The following is a 26,254-nucleotide window of genomic DNA, read 5'->3' as shown; positions in this document are numbered from 1 at the left end:
TCTCCTTGGGTTGTGGGAAGGGGTAACTGTCCTTGGCTTGTTCCTTGGCCAGAACTCAGTATGTAGTTAAATGAGTAACTTTCGAAATTGTTTTTGGAATGGGTTGTGATAGTATGTATTCAAAATATGTCCCGACTGAACATTCCCCTAGCACCCAAAAGGGAGGCTGCTTGTCTTGGGCATCCCCCTTTTTTGCTGGACAGGCATGACAGATGGTCACATTGACATGTGTGAAGCCTGCCTCTTTTTGTGAACATTCCATGCCACCACACCCAATGGTGTTTACCCAGGTTTTAAAACTAGGGTGTAACACCAGAAAAATCTCCCATCCTTGTAGACATTAGTCGCTTGTGTTTAGAATAGAATTTAAAAGTTGCTGCTTCATCCAGGACACATCTGTTTTATGGAGAATGTGACTAGAACTGGTTGCTGCCTTAAAGACGTACGTAAGGAAAATCAAACTTAGAGGTCGCAGAGAAATAACTGTATGTCATCCTGATGACTTAGTTTGAGAGCATCGCTAATAAAAACACTGACCCACGTAATTGATTTTAATGGCAGCTTTGTGGCATCTTCTGTTGTCTGGATTCACGCCAGATGCCATCAGCAGAGCCTCTGGGGACTGAGGGGCACAGAGCAGCAGATGAGTGGTTTCTCTGAAGCCCGAGTAACTCGGATAGATTAGCGTGGTTGATAAACACTGAGCACAGCAGGCTCCAAAGGCAACCGCGGTACAACTGACCTTTTTGTTCTCTGTCAGGGTCTGAGGAAGAGCAGCGAGTGCAGCAGGCACAGGAAGACCATCATCCCCCGCTGCGTGCCCAACATGGTGTGTCTGCACAAGTACATCATCTCGGAGGAGTCCGTGTTCCTTGTGCTGCAGCATGCTGAAGGTGGGTTGGCCCGTCCCACTGTGGCCTGGGTGGAGCGTCACCTGCCCTGTGCTCTGGTATGGGTTCATAAGCCTGGAGATGGGGGACCTGTCTCCCCACTCCTGCTCAACCTCCTTGCTGTGAGTTTTGAGTGAAGAGGAAGACCCAGGTGACCAGCCAGCTCCACCTGAACGTGGGACAGTCCTAACGCGTGCCCTTTGCTCTGGAATTCCCCAACACGATGGGAACTTTGATGTGAACGCCTGCTGAGCGAGCTGGGCTTATTTAGAGACTGAGTTCTGTTCCCTTGTCTGCACTAAAAAGCTGCACTTACGTTAGAGGACTAAAAAGCATCCCCTGCAGAATTAATTAATTGCTTCCTTTACAGGGAAGGCAAGGGTGTTTGCTTAACATTCGACATTGCCTCGCTTTTCTGATCTGAGCCCCGTGAACACAGCCATTGGCACCTCACTCGAGTACAAAGCCGAGCACGGGCTCTGCCCTCAGCCACCTCCTAGGGAACCGGTGGTAGAAGGCTCTATGTTGATTTGGTTTTTACTGTTAATACTTGAATTTAAATAAATATTCCTTTATTTAGGTGACGACAGCATGCAAATATAAAGTCACATAACGTATAATGCCTTTTGGTATGTAAACAACTGTTCTTAAAATAATGAAGAAAATTTAAATTATTTTCCATATTTCATGAAGGCATCCTTGCTTTTATATTAGGAATACAAAACTTTATTTTACTAATAGGTATAACATTTGAACTTAATACCCTTTTCTCAGAAAAAAAGAGGTACTGCTTTCTGGAATGAGGTCTCTCATGATAACTAATGCAAGATTTTTGATGGGGGCAATAAAGTACTAATATTGTTATCATGAAGTCCACACAAGATAACTACAGATGGAGGGGAGACCTCCATATGCAGTATTTAATAGGAAATTCAGAGGGGCTCCACGGTCTCACAGGTATTAAGAGAGTTAATTGCGTGTGTGAATTGGCTAACTAATTCACCTTTGTTCAGACATTATAGACAGCTTTTATCTGAGGATACCAGTACATTACAGACATTATTGAATTAGAGGTCGTGTCATCTGATAGCAGAATACAGCCACCTCTGGTGTGGAACAAAATAACTCGCGTAGTAATAATCCATAATAATTTAGAACAAGGTCAGTAGGATGAATGTAATTATGGCCAATATTCTATTACCCGGTGTGGATTATTCATGTTGGAGATTATCTGCGGTGAAGCTCCGCCCCTCGCCTACCGCCACTGGACGTCGCTAAGCCTCCCCCCTCTTGGCTCCCCATGCTACGCTTGTTTTGCTTCTGCCTTCTTCCCTCCCGCCTTTCAGAACTGAGACCGTAGCTGATGTTGGTTTAATGTGGTGTGCCAGGGTTACAGCTTGCTGATGGCAGGTCTCCTGCCCTTGGGAGTTGTCTTGACCAAGTCTTTGGTGGTGACCAAATGGAAACATGATTGAAGACTGTCATGGACTTGTAAACCTAGAAGGAACGTCTCTCCTTTTCCAATGTCTGTGACTCAGCTTTGTAGACATCTGTCAGTGCAATAGTCACCCTCAGTCCATCTGTCCGAACAGACTGATTGCGTGTGTGCTGCACAGGGAGCTGGGTTCCCAGCGAAGAAGAAATCAGGGCAAGAGCCTGCCCTCTCAGAACCCGAACTGCCGCTGTGGAGTCAGACAGGAGGAAGCAAAAAGCAACGAAGTTCTAGATACAAGTGGGCCCTCCACTCTGATCCTTAACACAGGGTGACCTAATGGGTCCCAGTGAAGGGACTGCTCATGGACTCAAGGAGCCTGCTCTGAAATGGGGACATTTGGGAGAGTGCGGAGTCACAAAACCCTTACCATTTGCATGTGGGAAGCATGACAACAGAATGTTTGATGAACGAGAAAGGAGACCGTGGTTGGGTTGTGGTTGTAGGTGAAGAAGAGCAGTGATGCTGAGGGCTGTGGAGAAGTGGGCGGAGTCTGGTCCTGCAGGGTAAGGCCTGACTCACACTCCATGAGGTCACTTACTAGCTGTCATCCCAGAAGTAGGAGAAGGTCACTCCTGATGCAGCCCAGGTGTCATGAGACCCAATTTCAAACAAACAAACTAAAAAGGTCGCTCCTTGTTATGTGGAGGTGGTGTCATAGTTTGCTCTCTGTTGCTTTAACAGAAGAAACGAGGGGCAGAAAGGCTTTGTTCGTTCACATGTTATGATTACATGCATCATGTCAGGGCAGGAACTCTGCAGCACGGAAGTCACAGGAGAGCGCTACTTACTGGCTTGCTCAGCCTGCTTTCTTATAGAGCCCAGGACCACTAGCCCAGGCATGGCACCACCCACCATGGGCTGGGCTCTCCAAAATTAATAATTAATCAAATAAATGCCCCCACAGACTTACCTACAGCTCAATCTGATGTAGGCAATTACTTATTTGACCCCACCCCTCCACCCCGTATGTTTAGGTCGATGTCAGTTGACACAAACTGGTCTGCACAGCTGGGCTGTAGTGAGCTAAGAACAGAGCAAGGGCTGATGTAGAGTCCTGGCGAAATATGACGGTGTGGTCTTTTCAGGTTTGGATCGAGCAGTAGAGTGAACTGGTTGCTAGCTGTGTGTGTTCTTTTACCCACTGTGGTCATTTTTGTGGTACCTCCATGGATGAAGATGTTGTGCACAGTTCCACACGGTAGAAGGAGAGAACCAACTCCTGCAGGTTGTCCTCCCCTTCCACATGCATCGTGGCAACCCCCACCCCCAAAGAAATAATTATAAAATGTCACGTCGTCAGTTTAAATAGTTCTGCTGAACTTAAAGTATTTATGATATACAGACTTGGCTGCCCAGACCTTACAGAACTATCTGGAATGTGTGTAGTCTCCCACTCTCTGTTTTTACTGCAGCTAGAAGCTTCTTGAGAGCTTTCTGGGGGCACAGATGTAGTTCTAACACAGCACTGAACAGCACAGAAGAGTCTGCCTGCCTGGAGCCCACACGGTGTTTCACAAGGGGCAGACAGCAAACACACAGGAGAAGACACACAGATGGAAGAAACTGGGAGAGCAGAACGCCAAGGGATGGGGGAGTTGTTCTCACTGGCGCTCACCATACTGAGAAAGGGGCATTTGATGAGAGAGAAGGAACAGTGTGTGTTTGTGGGGAAGAATGCCTTGGCAAGAGAAAATCACATAAGCCTGGAGCCAGGAGTGTGCTTGGTGGCTGAGCAGCAGCCAGACGAGGGTGGCTGAGCAGAGTAGGGGGAAGCTGGAAAAACTTTTCCTGTTTGTGAGAACCTGACTGAGCAACAGGAGCCATAGTTGGTGATGCTAAGCAGAGGAGTCAGCATAAGGGCCACTGTGGCTACTTTGTGGAAAACGGTACTTGGTGACCAAACAGAAAAAAGGTACAAGAACAACTTGCAGGGTTTGCAGCAAACTATACCGAATTATGGTACTTGGTGCTCACATTAGCCCATTCTGTTGCCCTGAGCAGACGCCTTAGGCACCTTAGCAAGAAGTTGTGTTCGAGACCATGGGGCTAGAGTCTGTTTGGTCCTTGTGACCTCCCAGGGAAAGGCAGCACAGTGCTGGGCTCCTTTACGAGACAAGGTGGGAATGTGAGCCTAGGGTCCCTTGAGTCATTCCTTCCCCAAAGGTGAGCTCCTGCTGGCAGCACTCTCAAAGGTCTCCATCTCTTAGCAGCCCCACACTGGGACCTAAGTTATAGCCTGTGATCTGTGGGAGGCCCACTTCGGCCATGTCCAGACCACAGCAGTGCTGGTGTGTGCTGGTGTGTGCTGGTGTGTGCTGGTGTGTGTGCTGGTGTGTGCTGGTGTGTGTGCTGGTGTGTGCTGGTGTGTGTGCTACTGTGTGCTGGTGTGTGCTGGTGTGTGCTGCTGTGTGCTGCTGTGTGCTGGTGTGTGCTGGTATGTGCTGGTGTGTGTGCTGCTGTGTGCTGGTGTGTGTGCTGGTGTGTGCTGGTGTGTGCTGCTGTGTGCTGCTGTGTGCTGGTGTGTGCTGCTGTGTGCTGCTGTGTGCTGGTGTGTGCTGCTGTGTGCTGGTGTGTGTGCTGCTGTGTGCTGCTGTGTGCTGCTGTGTGCTGGTGTGTGCTGCTGTGTGCTGGTATGTGCTGCTGTGTGCTGCTGTGTGCTGGTATGTGCTGCTGTGTGCTGGTGTTAGGATGTTGTTAGCATCTGTACCCATACTCACTTTCTGTTGTTTGCATTTCAAAGGTAGAACTGACTGACAAGATTCCCTGGGTCATTGGCTCAAAACATTGAAAAGGGCCTTTAGCAAGTTGTAGGAAAAGTAGATGGAGTCAGAAAAACCAGAGCTTCAGTTTTGGACATAGGAATTGGAGATAGTGTGTGTGCATGTATGTCAACTGTAGAGAGCTGTCCACATTGTGCTGTTGAGCCAGGGTCTCTTACTTGGAGTTTGCCAGGGAAGCTGGTCTGGCTAGCCCGCAAGCCCCAGGGATCCTCCAAGTGCTGGGGTAGCAAGCATACCGCCACCACCCCAGCTTCTATGAGGGCTCCCGAGCACTTTTCTGACTGAGCCAGTTCCCAATTCTGGGGATGCTTATTAATACGAAGACAGAAGTGGCTACAACGGAAGCGTTGTCAGGAGGGCCGCAAGAGACACAGGTGTCTTAGTGGTAGAGACTTGCCTAGCTTACTTACAGTCCTGTGTCCAAGAGCAAGCTTAGAAGACAGGCTTCAAACAGTCACTTCTTTTTAATGCTCTCCTTAACTCTACTTGAGGGAGCGAGGTGGGGGGAAACAGTTCAGTCAAGGCTGTAAGTGTTAGCGTCCCTGAGATGGAAGCCTGATGATCAGCGGAATGCTCAGTGTGTGGAAGGGTCTCAGGGAAAAAGAGATGAGCAGGATAGAAGCCCAGGCTATGAGAGCAGAGCAGACCGTGAAGGAACTTCTCCACCAGACCTCTTTCTATTATCTGAGTTTCAAATTATTAGCACACGGACTCTAGCTCTGTAGACGTGAAGAGAGCCTTCCTGTTTGCGCAGATGCTCAGCCCTGGCCCTAGAAGCAGATGCTTCTTTTCTCCTATGGGCACAGTCTCCTTCTGTGCCCCAGCTCCATCGTGCTGAGATAACAGGCCTGAGCCACTGTGCCCGGTATTTCTGTTTTTGTGTTTTAATGTAAACAGGTCTTAAGGTTGCCTCTGGTCTGCTTGTCATCTTAGCAATGTACACGAGACACCTTTCTGAGTGTAAACAGAGCTGTGTTATAAAAGGTCATGTACACTGTGTGGTGGCACACACTTGGCATCCCAGACTCAAGAGGCAGAGTCAGGCACATACCTGTGAGTCCAAGGCAGACTGGTCTACACAGTGAGTTCGAGGCCAGGGCTAGGTAGAGTGCATAGTGAGATGGATGGACTGACTTGACTCTGTCTCTGTCTCTCTCTCTCTTTCGAAGAAAGTTCTCTGGGTGTAGTGGTACCCATAATCCCAGATTGAGGCAGGAGGATTATAAATTCAAAGTCAGTCTGGAATACAGAGCAAGGACTAGTCAATGAGCGTGAGTTCTGTCCCCGTCACCACTTCTGTGACCTTGGGCACACTGCTTAGCCTCTGTGCCTCAGTTTCTTTGTTTGCAAAATAGAGACAAGGTGACTATGCACTTAGTAGGACCTACAGAAGATTAAATTGCTACATATGTACAGCACTTAGGGTGGCAGACGCATGGCGAGTATGCATGTCTCTCAGGGTAGAGGCGTGTGGCGAGCATGCCTGTCTCTTAGGGTATCAGATGTGTGGCGAGCATGTATGTCTCTTAGGGTAGGCATGTGGTGAGCATGCATGGCTGCAGATTGGCACTTCACATGTCCCATGATGCAACTCTTTCTCTCCTACTTGCATTGTGAACTGTTCAGTTACTTGCATGTATGTATCTTTGTGCATTTTTGTTTTGTTTTTAATAATTATTTGTAGGGCAGATGTCTTGAAGTGGGAATTTCTAGGTCAAAGGTGAGTTTTCCCATTGCTCTAGGAATATCATCTGTGCTAAATCCAAGTTCTAATTCCACTCAGGCAAGTTCACATATTTACTGTGCAGTCTTGTAGAAAACCAAAATTAAAATGAAAGACAGAGGGGTTTAATTAAATGTTATGAGTTACTATTTTATAGCTTAAGATGGTTCAATAATTGCAATTTCCTATGCTTCAAAGGGGTCTAGAAAATATCACTTATGCTTGATGTGCTAGAATGATCAATATTTCGGGTATTCTCTCCTTATGTTAGAGATTTAATGACCTACAGTTTTTAGGTAATGTTGTTGTCATGATGATGTTGATATTTGGGGATGTACATTTGTTAGGGTGGGTCTTGATTCTGAAGAAAGCAGACCATGCTCAGTGTTGCAGGAATGATTTGTCCTGGTTGTGTGATTCACGGTTAGCGGTGCGGGAGAGCATGTGATCTGTATCGAACTCTGCTCCATGCCGGCTGCCGAGAGTAAAGCTGGAGCCGCCAGGACAGCCCCTTTCCTGCCTGGAAACCCGGTTTTTATAATTCATGTTAGGGAACTTGTGTGAGCCTAGAAGGTTCCAAAAACACCAACAGTCACATTTAAGATTGTTACCCAATGGTGAAAACAGTGGAAATTAAACAGGATGATATGATGATTAATAAAATGACTAATTGCTAATGTCTAGTACAGGCAGCTTGCTGGCAGAGCTGCTGTGTTGTTCCTTGCCTACAGAGGGCATTCTGGTAGGGCAATGCAGCAGCCAGCACGTGAACCTTAGAGATACCCACACTCCTCAGCCCACTGTCACATATGTGGTGGTGATCTCAGGACCTGTGCCCCAGCTAGAGGCAGGGGATTGAGATCCAGGGTCTTCTCATCTGCATGCCAGTCCCAGACCAGCCTGGCTATAGAGGATCTGTCTCTTTCTTGATGACTCTCACTTCTGGGGGCCTGGCTTGATGACATGTCTAGAGATGGCCAGTGGTTTACTATTTTAAATAATTTATACAGTAAAAGACTGGAGACTATACTGGAGAATATTCAGTAGCAAAGGAGTGTTTAGCTGTTTTATAAACCTGCCATGTGGCCATACTGTGCCATTTAAACTCATTTTTCCCGTGAAAATGTTTGTACGACGCCATGTTAGTCATGAGTGAAAGCTTGAGAATAAAGGAGTGGGCAGTAGTGTCTGTTTCTGGTGGGAGCAGAGATGGCGCTGGGTTTTGTGCCTTCTGCTTTTCTTACTTTGGGCACCTGCTGAGAATTTTGCAGTAAAGCCATATGTTGTATCATAGGAAGAGCACGTGAGTCCTTATACATAATACAATTTGTATTTACAGACATTTTCAACGAAAGCTTCTTAAAAACCTTATAAAGATGTCAATATTTATGTCAGTTTAATAACTACTTATTAAATGTGTTTTACATGCTAGGTAGAATTCTTTCCTGCAGCTGTGAAGGCCTTGCTGTCCATGAGAGGAGAGTGCTGCAGTGTGAGAGGGAGGGAGTGGCACATGGCTTAGGGCATGCGCGGCTTGTGCCTGCTGAAGCCGTACACAGAGGCTGGTAAAACATCTTAAATTCTTAGTGTTTTAGTCACTGCTCTGTTGCTGTCAACAGACACCATGACCATGGGCGCTCTTATAAAAGAAAGCCGTTACAGTTTCAGAGGTTAGCATTGTCATCATGGTTTAGAGCATGATGTCACGCGTGGTGCTGTAGCTGCAACTGAGAGTTACATCCTGATCCAGCTGGGAGGGGAGGGAGGGAGAGAGGCTGACCGCTGGCCTGCTGGCCTAGTGCGACTTATGATAGATACTTCAAAGCCATCCCCAGTGACACACTTTTTCCAACAAGGCCACACCTCTTGATCCTTCTAATCCTTTTAAATAGTTCCATTCCCTGATGACTAAGCATTCAAATTCATACACCTGTGAGGGCCATTCTCATTCAAACCTCCACATTCCACTTCCTGCTCCCCATAGGCTTGGAGCCATATCATCAAAAGTCCCGATAGTCTTTCAGGATCTCAACATTGTTTGAAAGTCCCAAGTCTCTTTTGGAATTCATGCAATCTCTTAACTGTAATTCCCTGTAAAGTCAAAATAAAAAAGCAAATCACATACTTCCAAAATAAAATGGTAGTGAATTTATGTCACCATTCCGAAAGGGAGGAAAGGAGGCCCAGTGAGGAAGCCCCATACTAAGACTGAAAACCAGCTGGGCAAACTCCAAACTCCATGTCTCTATAGCTGATGTCAAAGGGCTCCTCAGATCTCCAACTCCTTTCAGCTTTGTTGACTGCAGCACACTTCTGTCTGAGCTGGTTCCACACCTGGTCCTCAGCTCTCCTTGGCAGGTAGGCCACAGCTCTGGCATCTCCAACATCTTAGGCTCTCCAGTGAAATCCAGGCTCCACCTTCACAGCCTCACACAGTGGTTACTGTTGTCAAAAGATTGCGGCAGTCAGTTGAAAGTCAGGGTGGACCCTTAAATGTTAGTGTGTATACAGGGAGCTCGGAAGTCCTGAATGCACGCTACAGAGGACAGGGGACGTGCAGGAGACTGCCTGTGCTGTCCTCAAAGTGGGGGTAACTTACTGCATGGGGCAGAGAGAAAGAGAAGTGAGGCTTTGGGACTGACACTGGCAGTCACAGCCTGCACTGCTCTCCTTGTGGGGCGCAGGGCAGGGTGGTTTGCGGCTTTCTGAAGTCCTTGAAGGGAACCGTAAGGTAGAAGCTTCCTGGACGAGTTTAATGACTTTATACCTGTGGTCAGTTGCTCATGATTATTTATTTTGATCTAACTGCCTTGGTATATGATGCCCAACTGCAGATGAAAACCGATCAGAAAGTTCACCCTGTTCGTCTAAGTAGGGAGGCTCATTTTAACCCCTTCTTTTTAAGAATTGACGTGTGTATTTGTTGTGCATGTGGACATGTGCATTGTGGAGTGCTTGCAGGGAGGGCGGCTGCAGAAGCTGTTCTCTGACTTGGCAGCAGCTGAGCCCACCGCTTGTCCTGACCCCTTCACTTCCCAGTTTTGGGAGCCATCTCTGTCCTCACTGAGGGTGCATTTGTAACTCCACCCGTTGAGATGTTGGCGCCAGGGTTAGTGAACTTTTCTTTTGGTATGATTTTTAATTATTAAACGTTTAATCCATTATGGTTTCTGTGATTTTTTTAAAATGTAGATTCTAGTTAGGCAACCTCTCTAATTTTGAGTTTTTAATGCTTAAAATAAGAAGAAATCTATAGTAAGCAACTACCTAGTCAGCATTGTTGGGATATATTGGGTTATTTCATGTCCATTTGATGTCTGTGGTCTCACTTCTGCGATGTCAGTGGGCTCTGAGTCCAGAGGTGTGTATGGGAACACACTGCCAGGGTATTCTTTTCTCAGGGGCTCACCTTATGAAGAGTTGCCTAGCTAATTTCCCCCAGTTGTATTTGTTCATACAAAACACATGACATGTACCAGGGGCAGAAGATGGTAAAATAAACATGTCACTTATGAAGGCATAATTATATACCAGCTGTCAGATCCCCTTCCAGTTCTGGACTGGGCATCCTCAGAATGGAGTGATGCTGTTGATCACTGTATACTATAGTGGACAGTTTTAAGTAGCAAATTGTCTTTAAAAAAAAGTCTTTAATAGACAAGTTTTGACCTAAGCAGAAGACTAAATAATGTTTAACTTAAAGATTTTAACTTTGTGGGGATTATAACTAATTCCCTTTATAGGAAGAAATAGGTTGAAATTTTTAAAAAGTAATTGGCACCAGGAGATGCGCTTGTATCGTACTTGCAGTAGTACTTAGCAGTAGTACTCACAGCAGAACTTAGCAGCAGTACTCACAGTAGAACTTAGCAGCAGTACTTAGCAGCAGTGAGCTCTAGAGAAGAGTGTCACATTTTATTGCACTAACTTCTCTGACAACATGTTGGATCTTTGATATTAATGAACTTATTTTTGGTTAATTATTAATACTTTTTTCCCGTGGCTTAAGTATGGACCAGTGTGGATCTTAATTCTTGCTGTTGCACTTGTTCACAGGTGGCAAGCTCTGGTCCTACATCAGTAAATTTCTAAACAGAAGTTCTCAGGAAAGCTTCTACACTAAGGAAACGAAACCGAGCTTGCCGCACCGCGTCTGCCTGCAGCAGCCGAGTGCCAGTCCCCAGGACAGCAGCAGCTTCGAGTCCAGAGGCAGCGACATGGGGGGCATGCTGAAGGTCCTGCCGCTGAAGGCGAGTCTCACCCCGAGTTCTCAAGAGGACAGCAATCAGGAAGACGACGGCCAGGACAGCTCTCCCAAATGGCCTGACTCCGGGTCCAGCTCCGAGGAGGAGTGCACAGCTGGCTACCTGACGCTGTGCAATGAGTATGGGCAGGAAAAGATCGACCTGGGGTCTTTGAATGAGGAGTCTGTCATGCAGCCCGAAGGGAAGAGTGCGGATACCCAGGCTGCTTTGAGTTTCCCAGCACCCCTTGCTGTTGATAGTGTGAGCCCTAGCACTCAGCTCAAGTTCTTCCCTGGTGATGAGGATCCAGGAGCAGCTTGTTCCCCTCAGACGTCCCAGTCCCTCACCATGTCAAAAAACAGCCCTATGGAGTTCTTTAGGATTGACAGTAAGGACAGCACAAGTGAACTCCTGGGACTGGATTTCGGCGAGAAGTTGCACGGTCTGAAGCCAGAACCTTTGAAAGCGCTCTTTACCCTTGCAGATGGAGACAGAGAAAGCAAGGAGGAGACTGAAGCTCAGGACTCCATCAGCAGGGGCTCAGATGACTCCGTCCCGGTCATTTCATTCAAAGAAGCTGCTCTTGAGGATGTCTGTGGTGCTGAGGAAGGAAGGCCTGACCTTCTGGTAAACCTGCCTGGTGAACCGCAGCCAACCAGAGAGGCTTTAGCAATGGACCCCACTAAGTTTTCACAGGCTGGTGCGGGCAGGCTGGAAAGTAAACTGATGGAAGCCCCGGATGTTTTATGCCTCAGGCTGAGTTCTGAACAGTGCCATGGCCTGGGGAAAGAAGGCCAAGAGGAACTGAGTGATCCCACTAGGTCCCTGGCCTGTGGTGTGACCCCAAAGCACCATGTTCAGGCAGATCTCGGGGTGTTGTTCACAGCTGCTGTTGATCGCAGTAGCTCAGGAGACCAGTTTCTGTTAACCAGTTCATATCCCGAGTCTGAAGGGCTGGGACAAGTGGAGGCAGTGGTCACTGCACATGACACGGGAGAAAGCCCGGTCCACATCTCTAGTCCACGCTCAGGTGCACACACAGACAGTGCCACAGTGGAGGAAGTATTACTGTTCACAGAGCAGGCTAAAGAGGAACCACGCTCTCTGTTTCAGAGAGACTCTGAGACCAAGGAGCAAAGTGTGCTAGCCCTGGGAGGAGAGAAGGAAATCCACCAGATTTTTGAGGACCTTGATAAGAAATTAGCAGTGAGCTCCAGGTTCTTCATCCCAGAGGGCTGCATTCAGAGATGGGCAGCTGAAATGGTGGTAGCCCTTGACGCCTTGCACAGGGAGGGGATTGTGTGCCGTGATCTGAACCCAAACAACATCTTATTGAATGATGGAGGTCAGGAACTTGCGCAAATGCATTTCTTTTTATTCGCTGTTGCTTCCAATTAACTGAGTAGGCGTTTTATCTTGTAATTAGTATCTTCATTTCCTGTCTAGAGCTTCATTATCAGTGCGGCAAATTCACCCCCAGTAATAGCTTCTAGTACTTAATGATGCCATTATTCTTAATGATACTGTTTTTAGCTACAAAAGGAGTAATTACAGTTCGCTTCTGCAGAAAATGGAAGAGAAAAATGTTTTGATTTCTCCTGTCGTTTTGTTTTTAGGACACATTCAGCTAACGTATTTTAGCAGGTGGAGTGAGGTTGAAGATTCCTGTGACAGCGATGCCATAGCGAGAATGTACTGTGCCCCAGGTTAGAGCAATCTCCTCAAACGCTTCACTTGAAAAGGTGGCTCGGTGGCTCTTCCTTCTCTGTACAACTTGTGTTTTGCACTGGCAGTTGACGTATGTGTTGGGTCTGCTCATTCATCCTTCAGCCCTCCAAAGAAGAAACGTAAGGGATTGAGCTGTCTGTGGCCCAGAGGTGTGTGTGTGTGTGTGTGTGTGTGTGTGTGTATACACATGCACACGTGTGCACACTTACTGCCCTCGTTAAAAGCATTTGTGTATCTTCGGAAACTCATTGCATTCTTTGAAGCGTCTGAAGCAAGGCCGTAGGTCCCCTGAGCCTCTTCACATGGGTGAGCTTTATTAAGTTTTCTTAAGATGTCAGTGAAATTCCCAAGGCTAACAGTGGATAAAATGAGTTCTTTTGATGCAGTATGCCTTCAGGGATGAACTGTCCTGGAAGTTGAGAACATGTTTTAAGACAGTCTATATTTGAGACCATAATAAACACACTCCCCTACTTTAAAAGGGCCCATGTACTTGACTGAAGTCTCTCTTGCCCTTCCTGCCTGCTCTTTATTTTTGAACATTACAGATGTATTGCTGTGGCCATTAGGGCCTCTGGAGGCAGCCATAGCTGAGCTTATAGATTGGATTTGAGTTACTCTCTTGTCAGAGCAAGCGGGCTCTGTCCAAGTCCACAGCTTTCTCTCCTGTCCCAAGCATGCATTTCTCGAGGAGGAGCTTAGTCATTACCTGCCCGCTGGCCGCCAAGTGTCGCAGCCGATGGAGCAGACTGCATGCACTAGGTTTAGCTTGTGTTAGCTCACCACCGGGTTGCTGTTCCCTTGTTGGGCTCAGCTTTGTGAGAAATGATCATGAGGAATGCAAGAGCTGATCACTGTTAGGGAACCTTCGTTGTTAAGAGTGGCTGGGCTGAGGACAGGCAAGTTTTCGACTCATAATGCAAATCCTCAGACTTCGTACCCAAACAGCTGCTCGGGAACTGACGCTGTTGTAGTTTTTGGAGTCAGGAGAAATGTAGTGAAATCCCTTGACCCCGAGTTCCTAGGCACCGGGTCCTAATTTGGTGCCCGCTAGCACGAGCATGTTTATTAATTACACTGGATTCTGGGCATGTTAGAACCACCTTAGGACAGGGAGGCCCTGTGAGTGCAGTGTGCCCCATGCTGAAGTGGGGTCCAGTGCTGTGTGTTAGAGCTGAACGCTGTGGTGTTCCTGTTCCGGACGCTGTTGCTGCCTGCGCAGCTGGGGCTTCCCTTCCGAAAAGTGGCTGTTGGGCTATTTTGCCACTCTAGCACATCAAGGCCAGCTCACTTTAGCATCTGAGAGCGTCTCTATGTCGGGATGAAACTATTCCGTATACACTCTTGGTCTCAGGTACTGACTGCCTGTGTTTACCGGTTTCCAAGTCCTAACTTTGTCTCTCCGGGAGTGCCACTCCTCAATTTGGCCAGCAGGTGGCAGTGCACCATTAATGGATTCTTTCCCCTGCAGTCCTCTTCCAGGCTGTTGTCCTTCACAGTGTTTGGGGGGAAAATCCAGCCAAACTGTAGTCCAAACAGAGGCTTTGTTGTAATTGTTTGCATGAAAGAATTGCACCTTCCAGCTGCTTAGCTGCTCAGTGCACGAGCAGCAGGGGAGTCCCTCCAGCCCTTGGACAGATCAATGTTACAACAAGGAGAAACAGACCGGGAGCAGCCTTACCAAAGAGTGGTTCTGTCCTTCCCGCTAACACAACGTCAAGCCCGGAGAGGCAGGCGAGTGAGGTGCAGAGCCCACTTAGCGCCACCCAGCAGTGCTGCCTGTGAGCTGATCGGCTTCCTTCTCACTGGGAGGGAGCAGTGGTAGTGGGCCAGTGTTTCAGTGTGTGCTGACCGTCCAGCAGAAAGTAAAGGTCAGAGGGCAAGGAGGAGCTTTGCCTGCTCTCTGCTTATACAGCTCCCCTGCTCCTCCCCCTCCTGAGAATCCTTAGCACCTGTTTGTCCGAAAACCATCACTCACTTGCCTGTGCTTTATCTCATCAGCGTATCCTTTTATCTTGTGGATTGTGCCTTGATATTTTGAGAAAAATTTCCAGTTACAGATTCGAATTACATGGACAGAAACTTGAGCAAATGCCAGACTAGCAGGGGGGCCATTATTCTGTTCTATAAATAAGTTTAGACCAGAAAACCCTCACAGAAACCTGGGAATCAACATGTTTTGCTCTAATCGAGGGGGAAGCAAGATAGATAAATTTTGAAATGCAAATGACCACCTTCTGTTATTTAAGAATTGCTTCTGCCAACTTTGTGAGCTTAGATTTAAAGTCACAGCCCTCCAGCCACGCGCACCACTGAGGCAGTTCAGGGCTCACAAGTTTTCTCAATAAAACTAAGAACTTAAAAAATAAATTGCCCTCTTATGTTAAAGAAAACAGATCCAACAACACAAAGACAAAAACCGCGGAGCTGTCTCTGTCTCCGTCTCTGAAAACGCCGGCCCTTAAATGGCTGCAGCTGCGCTCCATCAAGAGGGTCTTGAGAATACGAATTTATGCACCAGACCCAGCCCTGTGTTCAGAGGCGTCTTGCTCCTTCGGGTATCCAGCAAGGTCTTACTAAACAGACACCACTTATGGTAAATGATTCCTTTCGTGCCAGGTAGACAGGGCCGCAGCACCGTCCCCTCCAGGTAGACAGGGCCGCAGCACAGTTCCCCTCCAGGTAGACAGGGCCGCAGCACGGTCCCCCTCCAGGTAGACAGGGCCGCAGCACCGTCCCCTCCAGGTAGACAGGGCCGCAGCACCGTCCCCTCCAGGTAGACAGGGCCGCAGCACAGTTCCCCTCCAGGTAGACAGGGCCGCAGCACGGTCCCCCTCCATGTGGACGACAGGGCCGCAGCACGGTCCCCCTCTAGGTAGATAGGGCCGCAGCACGGTCCCCCTCCAGGCACCCCCTCCTTCAGGAGCTCCTGGGAGCACCGGGAGAGAAACCAGGGTGCTGCACACCTCTCTGCAGGCCGCTTGGTTGTACCAAATCTGATTTTATTTCTAATGTTACAGAAACCACAACTTCTCCAAGCTTTTGGCCCAAGGATTTGAAACATTTCTTCACTTGGTAGCACAGAATAATTTTTGTTACGGCATTTTTAGTGTAATAGGAAAATCAAATACGATGGTACGGGCTGCAGCTAGTGTTGTCTTAGCAGTCTCGACGCTCACCATCAAAGGCAGCAGGAAATAGAAGGTCCACTCTTACCCCGTGAGATACAAAGGCCGGCTGAAAACTGAGCGTGTAAGTGAGCAGGGTTAGTCACGTGTAGTTGCTAAGCTAATGTCCTCCCCACATTCCCATTGTCCCCTCAGACAGGTCCCTGTGTGACCCTCACTCTTATTTTCCACCCCATTAGGAGGCTTTAGGTTTTTATTTATTTATTTGAGACAGGGTTTCTATGTAGCTTTGGAGCCCGTCCTGGAACTCTTGTAGACCAGGCTGACGTCAGACTCACAGAGATCTGCCTGCTTCTGCCGAGTGCTGGGATTAAACGTGGGTGCCACCACCGCCTGGCTGTGAGGCTTTAATTTTAAATACTTGAAATCTACATTGATATTTCTTGCAGAATCCTTATGGTCCTGGAGAATTTATAGTGAGCGTGTGCATGGGTTGAAGAAGCCCCAGCGTATTTTTCACTGCAGCCCCTCTCCACGCTCCCAGATGTCAAATGACAGCTTTGCTTCCGTGGTCAGGCGATTTCACACTTGAGGACAGCTCACAGCTGACAGCAAAAAGTGGAACACACAGAAGTCACGCTGCAAAGCGACTGCAGACTTCAGTGTAGAGCATGACAGTCACGTGCTTCCTTCCCACGCTCCCCCAGCCCCCTGCAGTTAGTCCAGGAATATATTCAGGGGAGGAGTCCCTTTGACCTTCTCTATGATATGTTTCCCTGCTATCTCTTTCTTGACAAGTGTGGTACTCAGCAGTATAGCCAGGTGTTTGATAGGAGAATCAGCCCAGGGAAGGTGTGAAAGTATGGAGACCACCAGATACCTGTGGTGTAGCTTCAGGTGATGCTTGTGATGTAGGTTCAGGTGTCCTGAGCATCACTGGTCCCAGATGTGGAGACCACCGGATGCCTGTGGTGTCACTGAGCATCGCTGGTCCCAGAGCCGGCATTCACTAGCTATATGACCTTGGACAGGTTATCTAGGACCTTCAGCACTCAAGCGTAGTAGTAAGTAGATTTGTTGATAGGAATGAATCACCTGTGTCAGTCACATGACACCCTCCCTTCTTACACAAAATTCAGTTAGAGTTCAAGCTCATCTAGTGTGAAAACCCACCTACCAGCAGAGTTAAAGAATTATTTTGCTTGGAAGACTTTTAAAGTATATATTTTTACTTTTTTTAAAAAGTGTATATTTTTGCTTACCTATAGGGTCTTTGTATAAACTATTTACAGTGGAAATGAGAGCTTCATTGAAAACATTTTCATTTAGAGGAAGAAGCCAGACACTTTTGAATGCATGATTCTCAGCAGCAATCACAATTATTTAAAAAAGCGAGGTTTATTTAACTGTAAGGGTCCTAGAGTGACTTTAGCAGACAGGGACAAGGCAACAACTAAAGCTGTCTATTCAGAAGTAGTGAGGACATAGGCAGGGAATGTGATTGTGGTCCCGGAGGCTTTCTTCCTCTGCTGAAGAAAGTAATGGAAGGCAAGGCTGAGTTGTGGCTGAGGTGTGCTGAGCTGAGATGGAAAACACTTGATCAGTAGGTCCTGGCATGTGGATGTTTTGTTTTCTGGACAGCTCAGCAGGTGTCTTCCATCCTTTGCCTCGAGTTCTCGCTGTGAAGCCAGGCTGTTCTTCCAAGGAGAGGAAAGAGTGGGAATTTCTCGCTCATTCTCCACCGTATGCCGGAGTGAAAGGGGCTCAGGTCAGAAGTTGTTTCTGTCCAGGTGAAGAAGCCCATCTGCTGCCACGGAGAGGACAGTGAGCGCAGGCGGGCTTGAGGCTCTGCTGCCACGGAGAGAAAGAGTGAGCGCAGGTGGGCTTGAGGCTCTGCTGCCCCGGGATCCTCCCAGACCCCAAGAGGACCCCAGCGCCTCACATGTACTCAGACTTGGTCTGTCACCCTCATATGGGGCCATGGTGACTGGGCACCCAAGAGCTCAGCTCCTGCCATTGGTGGCCCAGTACTGGACACATGTGTGCGTCATAAGAAACATGTCAGCTGTCAGAATTAGGAAATGTGTCCGGGTGGCCAATAGATAGTGTTCACTCAGCAGTGGTGAGACATGCTGCCTGCTTCTAGACACTGCCAGACACAGCCTGGCATTCTGTGGGGAGGGTGGCTTTAGTCTGCTTTCTATGGCTGCAATTGAGAAAGTCAATACACAGAAAAAAGGTGTATTTTGGCTTTTAGTTTTGGAGGTTCTAGCTTAGGCTTAGTTGGCACTGTTTCTGTACATCACGACAGAAGTGTGTGGGGCAGAAACTCCCCTCACAGCTGGATCCTACAATCCTCAAGGACACATCCTCAATGACCTAGACTCCCACCAGGTTCAGCTCTTCCAAGTTCCTTGGCCTCCTGCAGTGCCAAGCCAGGAACCAGCCCTTCTGCACGCAGTCTCTGGGGAGTCTGATATCCAGATTTGGACCATTAAGAGGTTGATTTAACCTGGGATCTGATGCATGCGTTGTTTTCAGAGGTGAGGTCCTGGGAAGCAGAAGCTGTGGAGTAAAGCTTCTGACCTTGGTGCTGCAGTTGGCGTGACCGGCTGCAGCATGGTGCTGCAGTAAAGAAAAAGGGGGCTTTCGTTTGCCTCCGATTTTAGCAGAGAAGATAGAATGCTGAATCTTGGAGTGTGTGTCTACATGCGTGTGTGCATATGTACGTGTGTGTGCATGTACACATGTGTTTGTGCATGTATCCATGGGTGTGTGTGCATGTGGAGACTAGAGGTTGGCAGTCTGCTGTGCCCTCTATTGCTTCCCACATTATTTTTGAGAGTCTTTCAGTGAGTGCGGAACTTGCCTTAGGCTGGATTGCCTGGCTAGGGAGCCCGTGGGTGTCTTCCTGTTTCTGTCCCCTGCTGCCCCCAGCATGTCTGACTTTTAGTGGGTTTGTAGTTTTGAACTGAGGTCTTCATATCTGTGCAGCAAGCTCTGTACCCACGGACCAGCCTTGCTGGCCTAGAGTGCTGAATCTTAGCCATTACGTTCTGCAGCCTTTGAGCAGCTACTTTCATTGAAACTATTATTTTTCTTTCCTATACAGTCTCCACGCCACATCGAAGGCTTATTCCTTCCAAGTAGTTCTTCATAAATACTCCATTCAGATAATGTTGGAAATGCTAAGGTTTTCAAAAGTTAATGGCGGCAAGGAGGATGGGGCTGCAGAAGGTCCGCTTACAGCAGAGTGTACCCCCTTGGCCTGACTAGCCCTGCCCAGAGCAGCGAGGAGAAAGCAGTGTCTGTCACTTGGCTTCTCTCAGCCTTCTCATCCGTCACCTGTGATGGCTTTGGTCGGGGAGCAATTGTGACGCCTGATGGCCGTTCAGAGTGGATGCTGTGAGATCGTCAGTGGAAAAGGGAGCATGCCGTTGGTTTCTCCTGTTAGGAATGTGGGCTGAGGGAGGAAGCAAGACTGTGTAGCACTAGGAATTATAATAATCAGTCACCCAGAAGCCACATGGCACTTACCCGTTCCTTATTTCATTTCCCAAGAAAATGACTTGTACCGATACCTATAAACTCCTTAAAGAAGTAATTTTTGGCCCCAGAGTGCTGAATCAAGCAAAATAAAAAAGTATTTTGATTCAAGTTGTGTGGATAATTCAGGGATAATTCAGGAAAGTTTAGGACGTGGTTGCCAGTCAAGTGGGAGAAGCCTAGCCTGAGCCAGCTAGTGAGGCCTTGGTCCTATCTTGCTCGCCACCCCACAGGAGCCCCTGGGGGCAGGGGCAGAAACCTGACTCCAGCTGAATTAGGAGAGGAGGCAGGAAGGGGCTGGAGTCCCCAGGTGAGTTCAGAGAGGGCTGTGTGAGGTGGAGGAGGGCTGCGCCCTGTTCCCTGGGAGGAAAGAGGGAGGCACAGCCACAGTCTTGGTGGATAACACTCGCAGGTTAGAGCCCTGTGACTCTGGGGACACCTGAACGTTTTCAGACTGTTCTTACGCCCTGTGTGCCAGATGTGCCTTGCGCACAAGCAACGGAGCAGTGCTGGAGAGCTTGGGAAACACAGCTTTTGGAATATGACAGAGGAGCGAAATGTTCCTTTCACAGTATGGGGGGTGGGGGAGATGGATGTGCCTGCCTGCCTGCCTGTCTGTCTGTCTGCAGATTAAGATCTGCGGTTGTGATCACTTTGGTAGGCTAGCCTCACCTGACCAGATGAATTGCCGTTGACCCTGGGGTCCCTGTGAATAGCTGCTAAGCTGTGGTAATTTAGTTTATAGGTATGAGAGGGACCACCCAAAGCTGTAATGAAATGTGACATTGAAGACTGGGATAGAGGGTGTAGCTCAGGGTGCTCCTAGGCAGACCCATTTCAGTGCAGCTAAGCCCAGGGTGCTCCTAGGCAGACCCATTTCAGTGCAGCTAAGCCCAGGGTGCTCCTAGGCATACTCATTTCAGTGCAACTAAGCTTTACTCTTACTGCTCTGCCTGCATTTGTAAGTTTTTGTCTTAGTTATGAGAACTTAAAAAGTTTGGCTCTAAACTGTTAGCCCCAGTGGCCCCGCTGCGTGGAAGGTAGAGATGGGAGGGCCTTGAGTTCCTGGTCAGCTAGACTTGGGTAAGGCTCTGTCTTAACCCTTGACTCCCAATGAAAATATTTTCCTGTATCTAGAGTAGTATCCCAAACTTAGATAAAACCCTAAACAAAACACTGGGAGCCGTGGTCCCCAGAGAGTCAGTCTGCTAGCTGCAGCTTTCTCAGCTCCAGGGGCTGGGTCCTCACACTGGGTGGGGCCAGGAAACCTGGACTTCTCCATCTTCTTTCTGCCTGGTGTTGGCCAGCCTTTTCCTGTCACAGACCCGTGCCACCTGTGGCAGAGAACACTGCCCCCCAGAGGCAGCCACTGTGCTCTGCGAGGGAGCTTTAGGTAGGTGTCCCTCCGCTCCCCAGTTGAAGCCACTATCAACTAGCCCACAGTACTGTAGTTAGCAATTGCTTGGCTCCATTTCCTACGGCTCTAACCTATGTCCCACCTGCCATTAAACTTCGTAGTCGACACGGGGTAAAATTGCGGAGAACTTAAAACAAACATCCTTGGATATTTGTGGTACTTTGAATGCCACGAATGAACAGTGCTATAGGATGCAATTGGAATATGTATTCAACAAACATTTATTAAAAGCCTCCTGTGTCCCAGGAACTATGCCTGGGAGCCAGAAATAAAGACATAATTGGTATAATATTGACAGTTACTTTTGAAGTTATATCAAAGGAAACTGCTCCAACAGAGGACATAGACAATTGACTAACTAGGCTGTTAATAGATCTTCATAGGCAACTGGTCATATTTATAGAATGAAAATGCACTGAGCTAACTCAAGACACGCTTCGCTAACCTCTTCCTATGGCCGAGTCCTTACAAGGTTGCACACAAAAATGCTTCCTTGCGTCTTTCCCTCTGCTCTTTGGTCGTCAGCTGTAATGGAAGACTAATGCTTCGCCCCTGCATAGAAAATCTTTACACACAGCCAGAGCTGTGAGAGAAATTGACTAGGATTTTGTAATTCTAGTCCCTTTCAATTAGCAGCAGATGCTGCGGGGAGAGCTTGTCTGTGTGGGAGCGTGGGACTAATGCTTCCCAGTGCTAGCTGAGGGATGCTGCGGCAGGAGAGGATGCTTCCCAGTGCTAGCTGAGGGATGCTGCGGCAGGAGAGGATGCTCGCTCACTTGGTTCACATGTCACTAGTGACAGATGGCTTGATTAACCACCTTTCTTTACTATCCAAGCACACTGCTTATGCCCGACTCTCTTGTTAGAACTTAACGAAATCCTGACTATTTTAAATTTTACAACATACTTAAAAATCTTAGAAGAATTTAGATATGCGAGCTTCCCTCTGCCCCACTGTTATAAGTGTGTGCACGGTGCTTAATATTAAGTTAATGAAATTTTGCCTTTATTTTTATATTGTTTCCCGTGGATCCTAAAAGATAATGTGTTTTTCTTGGTTGTTTTTCCAAGAGGGAGTTTTAGGATCCCAAAGACTACCCAGTTGTTTGGTGCTGTGGAGATGATGGTTCAGTTGGGAACGTTCCTGCTGTACAGACAAGGCTTGAGTTTGGACTGCCAGCACCCACATAAAAAGCTGGGTGCAGTGGAACATTTCTGTCACCCTACCACTGGGTGTGGGAAGAGACAGGTGGGTTCCTGGAGAGCACTGGCCACCCAGGCTGGCCAAGCTGACCCAACTATCCATCTTGGGTACGTTGAGGATCTGTCTCAGAAAGTAAGTGGAGAGCCCACAGGAAGACTGATGTCCAACCTGTAACCTGCACACATGCAGACATACATGTGACACACACACGCACACACTTAGATAGTGTAGCCACCATGCATGTAGCCATGTATGCAGGTTTATATACAAGGGCAGGCATGCAGTGTAGTCAATTTTGGCATGTACACACATGCACACATGAAAGTCAGACACTTAGATTGTGTAGTCAGCACTGGTATGCACACATTCATCACACACACCAAGTCGGACACTTAGATAGTTTTTGTTTTTGACAATTTGCAAAAAAGAGCATCCTGTAGCATCAGACAGCTATATTCTCCCTTTCCCAGAGAGTACGCTGTCGTTGAGTGCAGTGTGTGAGCCTGTGGCTTTAAAATGGATCCATCTGTCTGATAGATGTTTGTGACATTACCTGTGAGATGTTGTTTGATGTGTGAATGTTGGTTTAATGAAAATATCATTTAAAAAGTTCACTTGCCACTTCTCCTTTTTTTTTATTATATATATATATCAAGTTTTGTTTTTACCCCGGGAAAGAAAAGAAGTAAAGTCTCTAAGAATTTTACGTATTTTTAAGAGTGTGGCTAAGAACAATCTAGCATATTCATATATCTATAGATATGTGACCCTTCTCCATGCCCTTGGTTGTTGTGGTGCTGTGTGAGTGTTTGGTTTTTGAGACAGTCTCATACTGTAGGCCAAGACGACTTGGAACTCACTGTGTAGCCTAGACTTGCTTCAAACCTGCGAATCATCCTGCTTCGAACTACTGAGGGTTGGAATTATAGGTTGAGCTGTCATGCCTCGATCTAGGAGGCATATTTAAGTAATTATCCTAAAATAGAGTTTTTCTACATGTAAAATTCTCTTAAGAAAAATTTAAATTTACTGATTTCCTGCCGTCTTAGAGAAAGCTGGTGAGCAGAGCATGTGCTGGGAGAGACTATGAAATGCTCCCTTGAAGGCAGTTTACCATCTTTTAAGAGCAAGGCGAATCTGAATTTGGGATATTGGAGGATCACAACTGCTTGAAATGCACAGTGGCTGCATCTGTGTGAAGCATTGTCTGAAGGTGGCTTTCATTCAAAGCCTGAGTGAGGGTAACCTGATTTTCTTGTTTTCTCAGTTTTCAAGTATGGCTCCCAGCAGAGTTTTAGCTCTGTCTTTGGTTTTATTTTTGACTTGAGCTTTTGCTAAACTGAGTTCAGACTGCGTAGCCTGGAGTCACAGGCCTGGCCCTGTAGGTGTGTAGGTGGTACTGACTCTGCCTGTTGGGTCGGCAGCTCTGTCCCCAGTGTCTGCACATTTCCTCAGGCCTGCGAATGTGCACTGGGCTTGGCCTCTGTGCCGCTGCGCGGTGGCTGGAGACCAGTTCTTTTTAGGGGTGGGTGGGGGCAGGGTCTCCCAGACCTTGGGAAGAGCAGCCAATGCTCTTAAGCACTGAACCATCTCTCCAGCCCTAGGGTCTCTCTTTGTAAACAGACTGGTGCTCCTCGGCTTTAGCCTCTGAGTTCTGGGATCATAGGCCTGCCACTAGCACGGGCTCAGAAGTATGTCCACACTTTCCGCTTCTGTTCCTTTATGTCTCAGGAGCTGCTCACTGTATACACCTCTGGACTCAGGTCAAACAGTCATTTTGGGCTGGGAGAAGGCTAATTTGTTTTTCTGACCTCAGGCAAGTTTTATTTATTAAAATGCAAATGAAATGCCACCACAGCTAAGCAGCTCTCGTTCTGTGTTTCAGCCTTGGGTGGTCGCATTGCTGAGACCATATCTTAGTCAGGGTTTCTTTTGCTGTGAAGAGACTCCATGACCATGGCAACTCTCAGACAGAGAACGTTTAATTGGGGTGGCTTGCTTACAGTTTCAGAGGGCCAGTCCATTATCATCACGATGAGGAACATGGCGGAGTGCAGGCAGATGTGGTGCTGGAGCTGGGGGTGCTACTACATCTTGCAGGCAACAGGAAGTTGGCTGACAGTTACACTAATTGAACTTTGAACAAAAAAGATCTCAAGTCCGCCCCCACGGTGACACATTTCCTCCAACAAGGCCACACCTCCTAATAGTGCCATTCCCTTTGGGGGGCATTTTTTTTTAAAACCACTACAGACCATATTATTTTTCTGAAAACTATCCTGACTTGTTGAGAGTTGTGGATACAGTCAGCACTAGTAAGACAAGGGGGCATCTCGCTCCTGGTCCTTAGTCTTTGCTGTTCTATCCATGTTTGTACCCCAGGGAATGTGATGCTTGAATCTTTAGTAGGAATTAAGATTCTATACTGAAGGTATGAACTAGAATGGGTTGTACTAAATTAAATTCTAGAGTTTATTAACTGTTCGGACATGCTAGATGCTGTCATCATTTTTTTTTTCTGAAGAGCTGAAATATAATCCCAGCCGCTCTGTCTTCACACTGTGAGATGTGCACCTTCATTGCCCAGGCCACCAGTGAGTTCTGAGGGGAGGTGGGAGGGCATACGTGGGCAGAGACAGAGACTGGAGCACGCTTGTCAACGGTGGCATCTAAGCTGATGGAGGGGGAGGAACTATGAGAACAGCTCATGAGTGCTGTAGAAAGCTCGTTTCTGGAAGATGGAATTAATGTCACTAGAGCTGGAAGGGGTGGAAGAAACCGGGTTCCTCATCTTAGAGCAGCGCTCGGTCTCAGAGCGAGAGCCCCGTCCTTTGTCTCCGTGACGCACAGACAAAACCTCTGATTCTTAGGGGCCACTGTCCTGTCATGTTTTTGTGGGAAGTTAGTTTTTGCTGGCCATTTTGCTCAGTGCTGGGAGACCACTGTACAAGGACATCACCCAGCCTAGAAGTTGCAGAGACAGGATGGAGTGGTGGTGCGGGGGCACATGGGAAGTCAACCCTTTGGGGTGTCTAATATAGCCATTTTGAAGTTGGTAGGATGGCCTTCAACATGCTTCAGAGGAATTTCAAATGGACTTAGGTCTAAAAGATGTCCTGGCTTCCCTGTCACCTGCACTTAAAATTTGCTCCAGCTTTCTGTGGCATTTCCTTAATTCTCTACATTAGAACCTTGGTTAGTCTTGTTTTGGGGTCTGGGAGAGTGCTGCAGTGTGGAGGTCTCCGGTCCAGTGCTGCTCTCACGGGAGCCCCTGGCTGATAGGCCAGTCTTCCATCTCATCCGGGAGTGCTGGGGTTGTGGGCGTCAGCCACCACATCTGGCTTTCCTCTTAGCTGCTGAGCCATCTGAGGGGGGGGGCATTCTGTTCTTGCAGTGAATGTATGAACTGTCTTGTAGCTGTCTGTGAAGTCACTGCCCTTGCTTTGTGCTAGAGTTGTAATATTTTTAAGATTTTGCAAGAAAAGCAGTTTTAGAGCAGTGGGTTTGACAACCACAAAACCTCAGTTTCTTTTTAGCAGTGTAATTCCATCTTATATCTTAAAACCTTAATCTGGGAATAATTGTTTTTCAAGGGTGTTAAAAAGGCCACCAACGTCATTCATTCTGATAATTAGGAGAGATACTTTGTTTAAAGCCCGTGAAACAGGAGTTCAGTGAGAACTTAGTTCACTTGTTCTAACATTTGAGCCTCCAGCTGCTAGAAAGTCCTTCTTTGTATCTTACCTATGTGCAGAACTCTTTGTTGTAGATTAGAGTCACCTAGAAAACCAGGCACAGTGGCTCACGATGCCAACGCCACATCAATCAGCCCCTGCTTGATGCAAAGTCATTTCCGAGTGTAGCAAGCTGCACACAGTGGTCCTCGTGCACCAGCTCCTCCGGTCAGAAGCCCAAACAATGCAGTGGCCTTTATATTCTTGCCCACAGTTTCTCAGGTGGCCAGCAGTCCCTTTAGGCCCCTTACGATCTGAATCTGGAATGTTCTTTGAGGCTGTGCTAAGGTGTGGTTGCTAGCTGCTGGGCTGTGGGGAAGCGGCTGGGTTGGATGATCTTGCCAGTGAGTGACCCGCCGATGGGT

At 47.7% G+C, this 26,254-nt stretch overlaps 1 protein-coding gene across 6 annotated transcripts in view; it reads left to right on the top strand.

Moving 5' to 3' along the window:
- Nucleotides 1–26,254, top strand: part of Rps6kc1 (ribosomal protein S6 kinase C1) — a 144,953-nt gene that overhangs the window by 105,191 nt on the left and 13,508 nt on the right. For 5 of the 6 annotated variants that reach the window (XM_041635391.1, XM_041635393.1, XM_041635390.1 and 2 more), the window contains 3 exons: nucleotides 761–893; nucleotides 10,945–12,477; nucleotides 12,749–12,838. In XM_041635391.1, the coding sequence (XP_041491325.1) occupies nucleotides 761–893; nucleotides 10,945–12,477; nucleotides 12,749–12,838 (1,756 nt within the window). The remainder of the gene's footprint in view (nucleotides 1–760; nucleotides 894–10,944; nucleotides 12,478–12,748; nucleotides 12,839–26,254) is intronic. The other variant, XM_041635392.1, reaches the window with a different exon arrangement.

This window comes from Microtus oregoni, unplaced genomic scaffold (assembly GCF_018167655.1).
Source record: "Microtus oregoni isolate MIOR12 unplaced genomic scaffold, Mior012 000047F_ref0000412, whole genome shotgun sequence".
In the NCBI taxonomy this organism is placed as follows: domain Eukaryota; kingdom Metazoa; phylum Chordata; class Mammalia; order Rodentia; family Cricetidae; genus Microtus; species Microtus oregoni.
The sequence above is the reverse complement of the archived record's forward strand: the minus strand, read 5'-3'. Positions and strand labels throughout refer to the sequence as shown.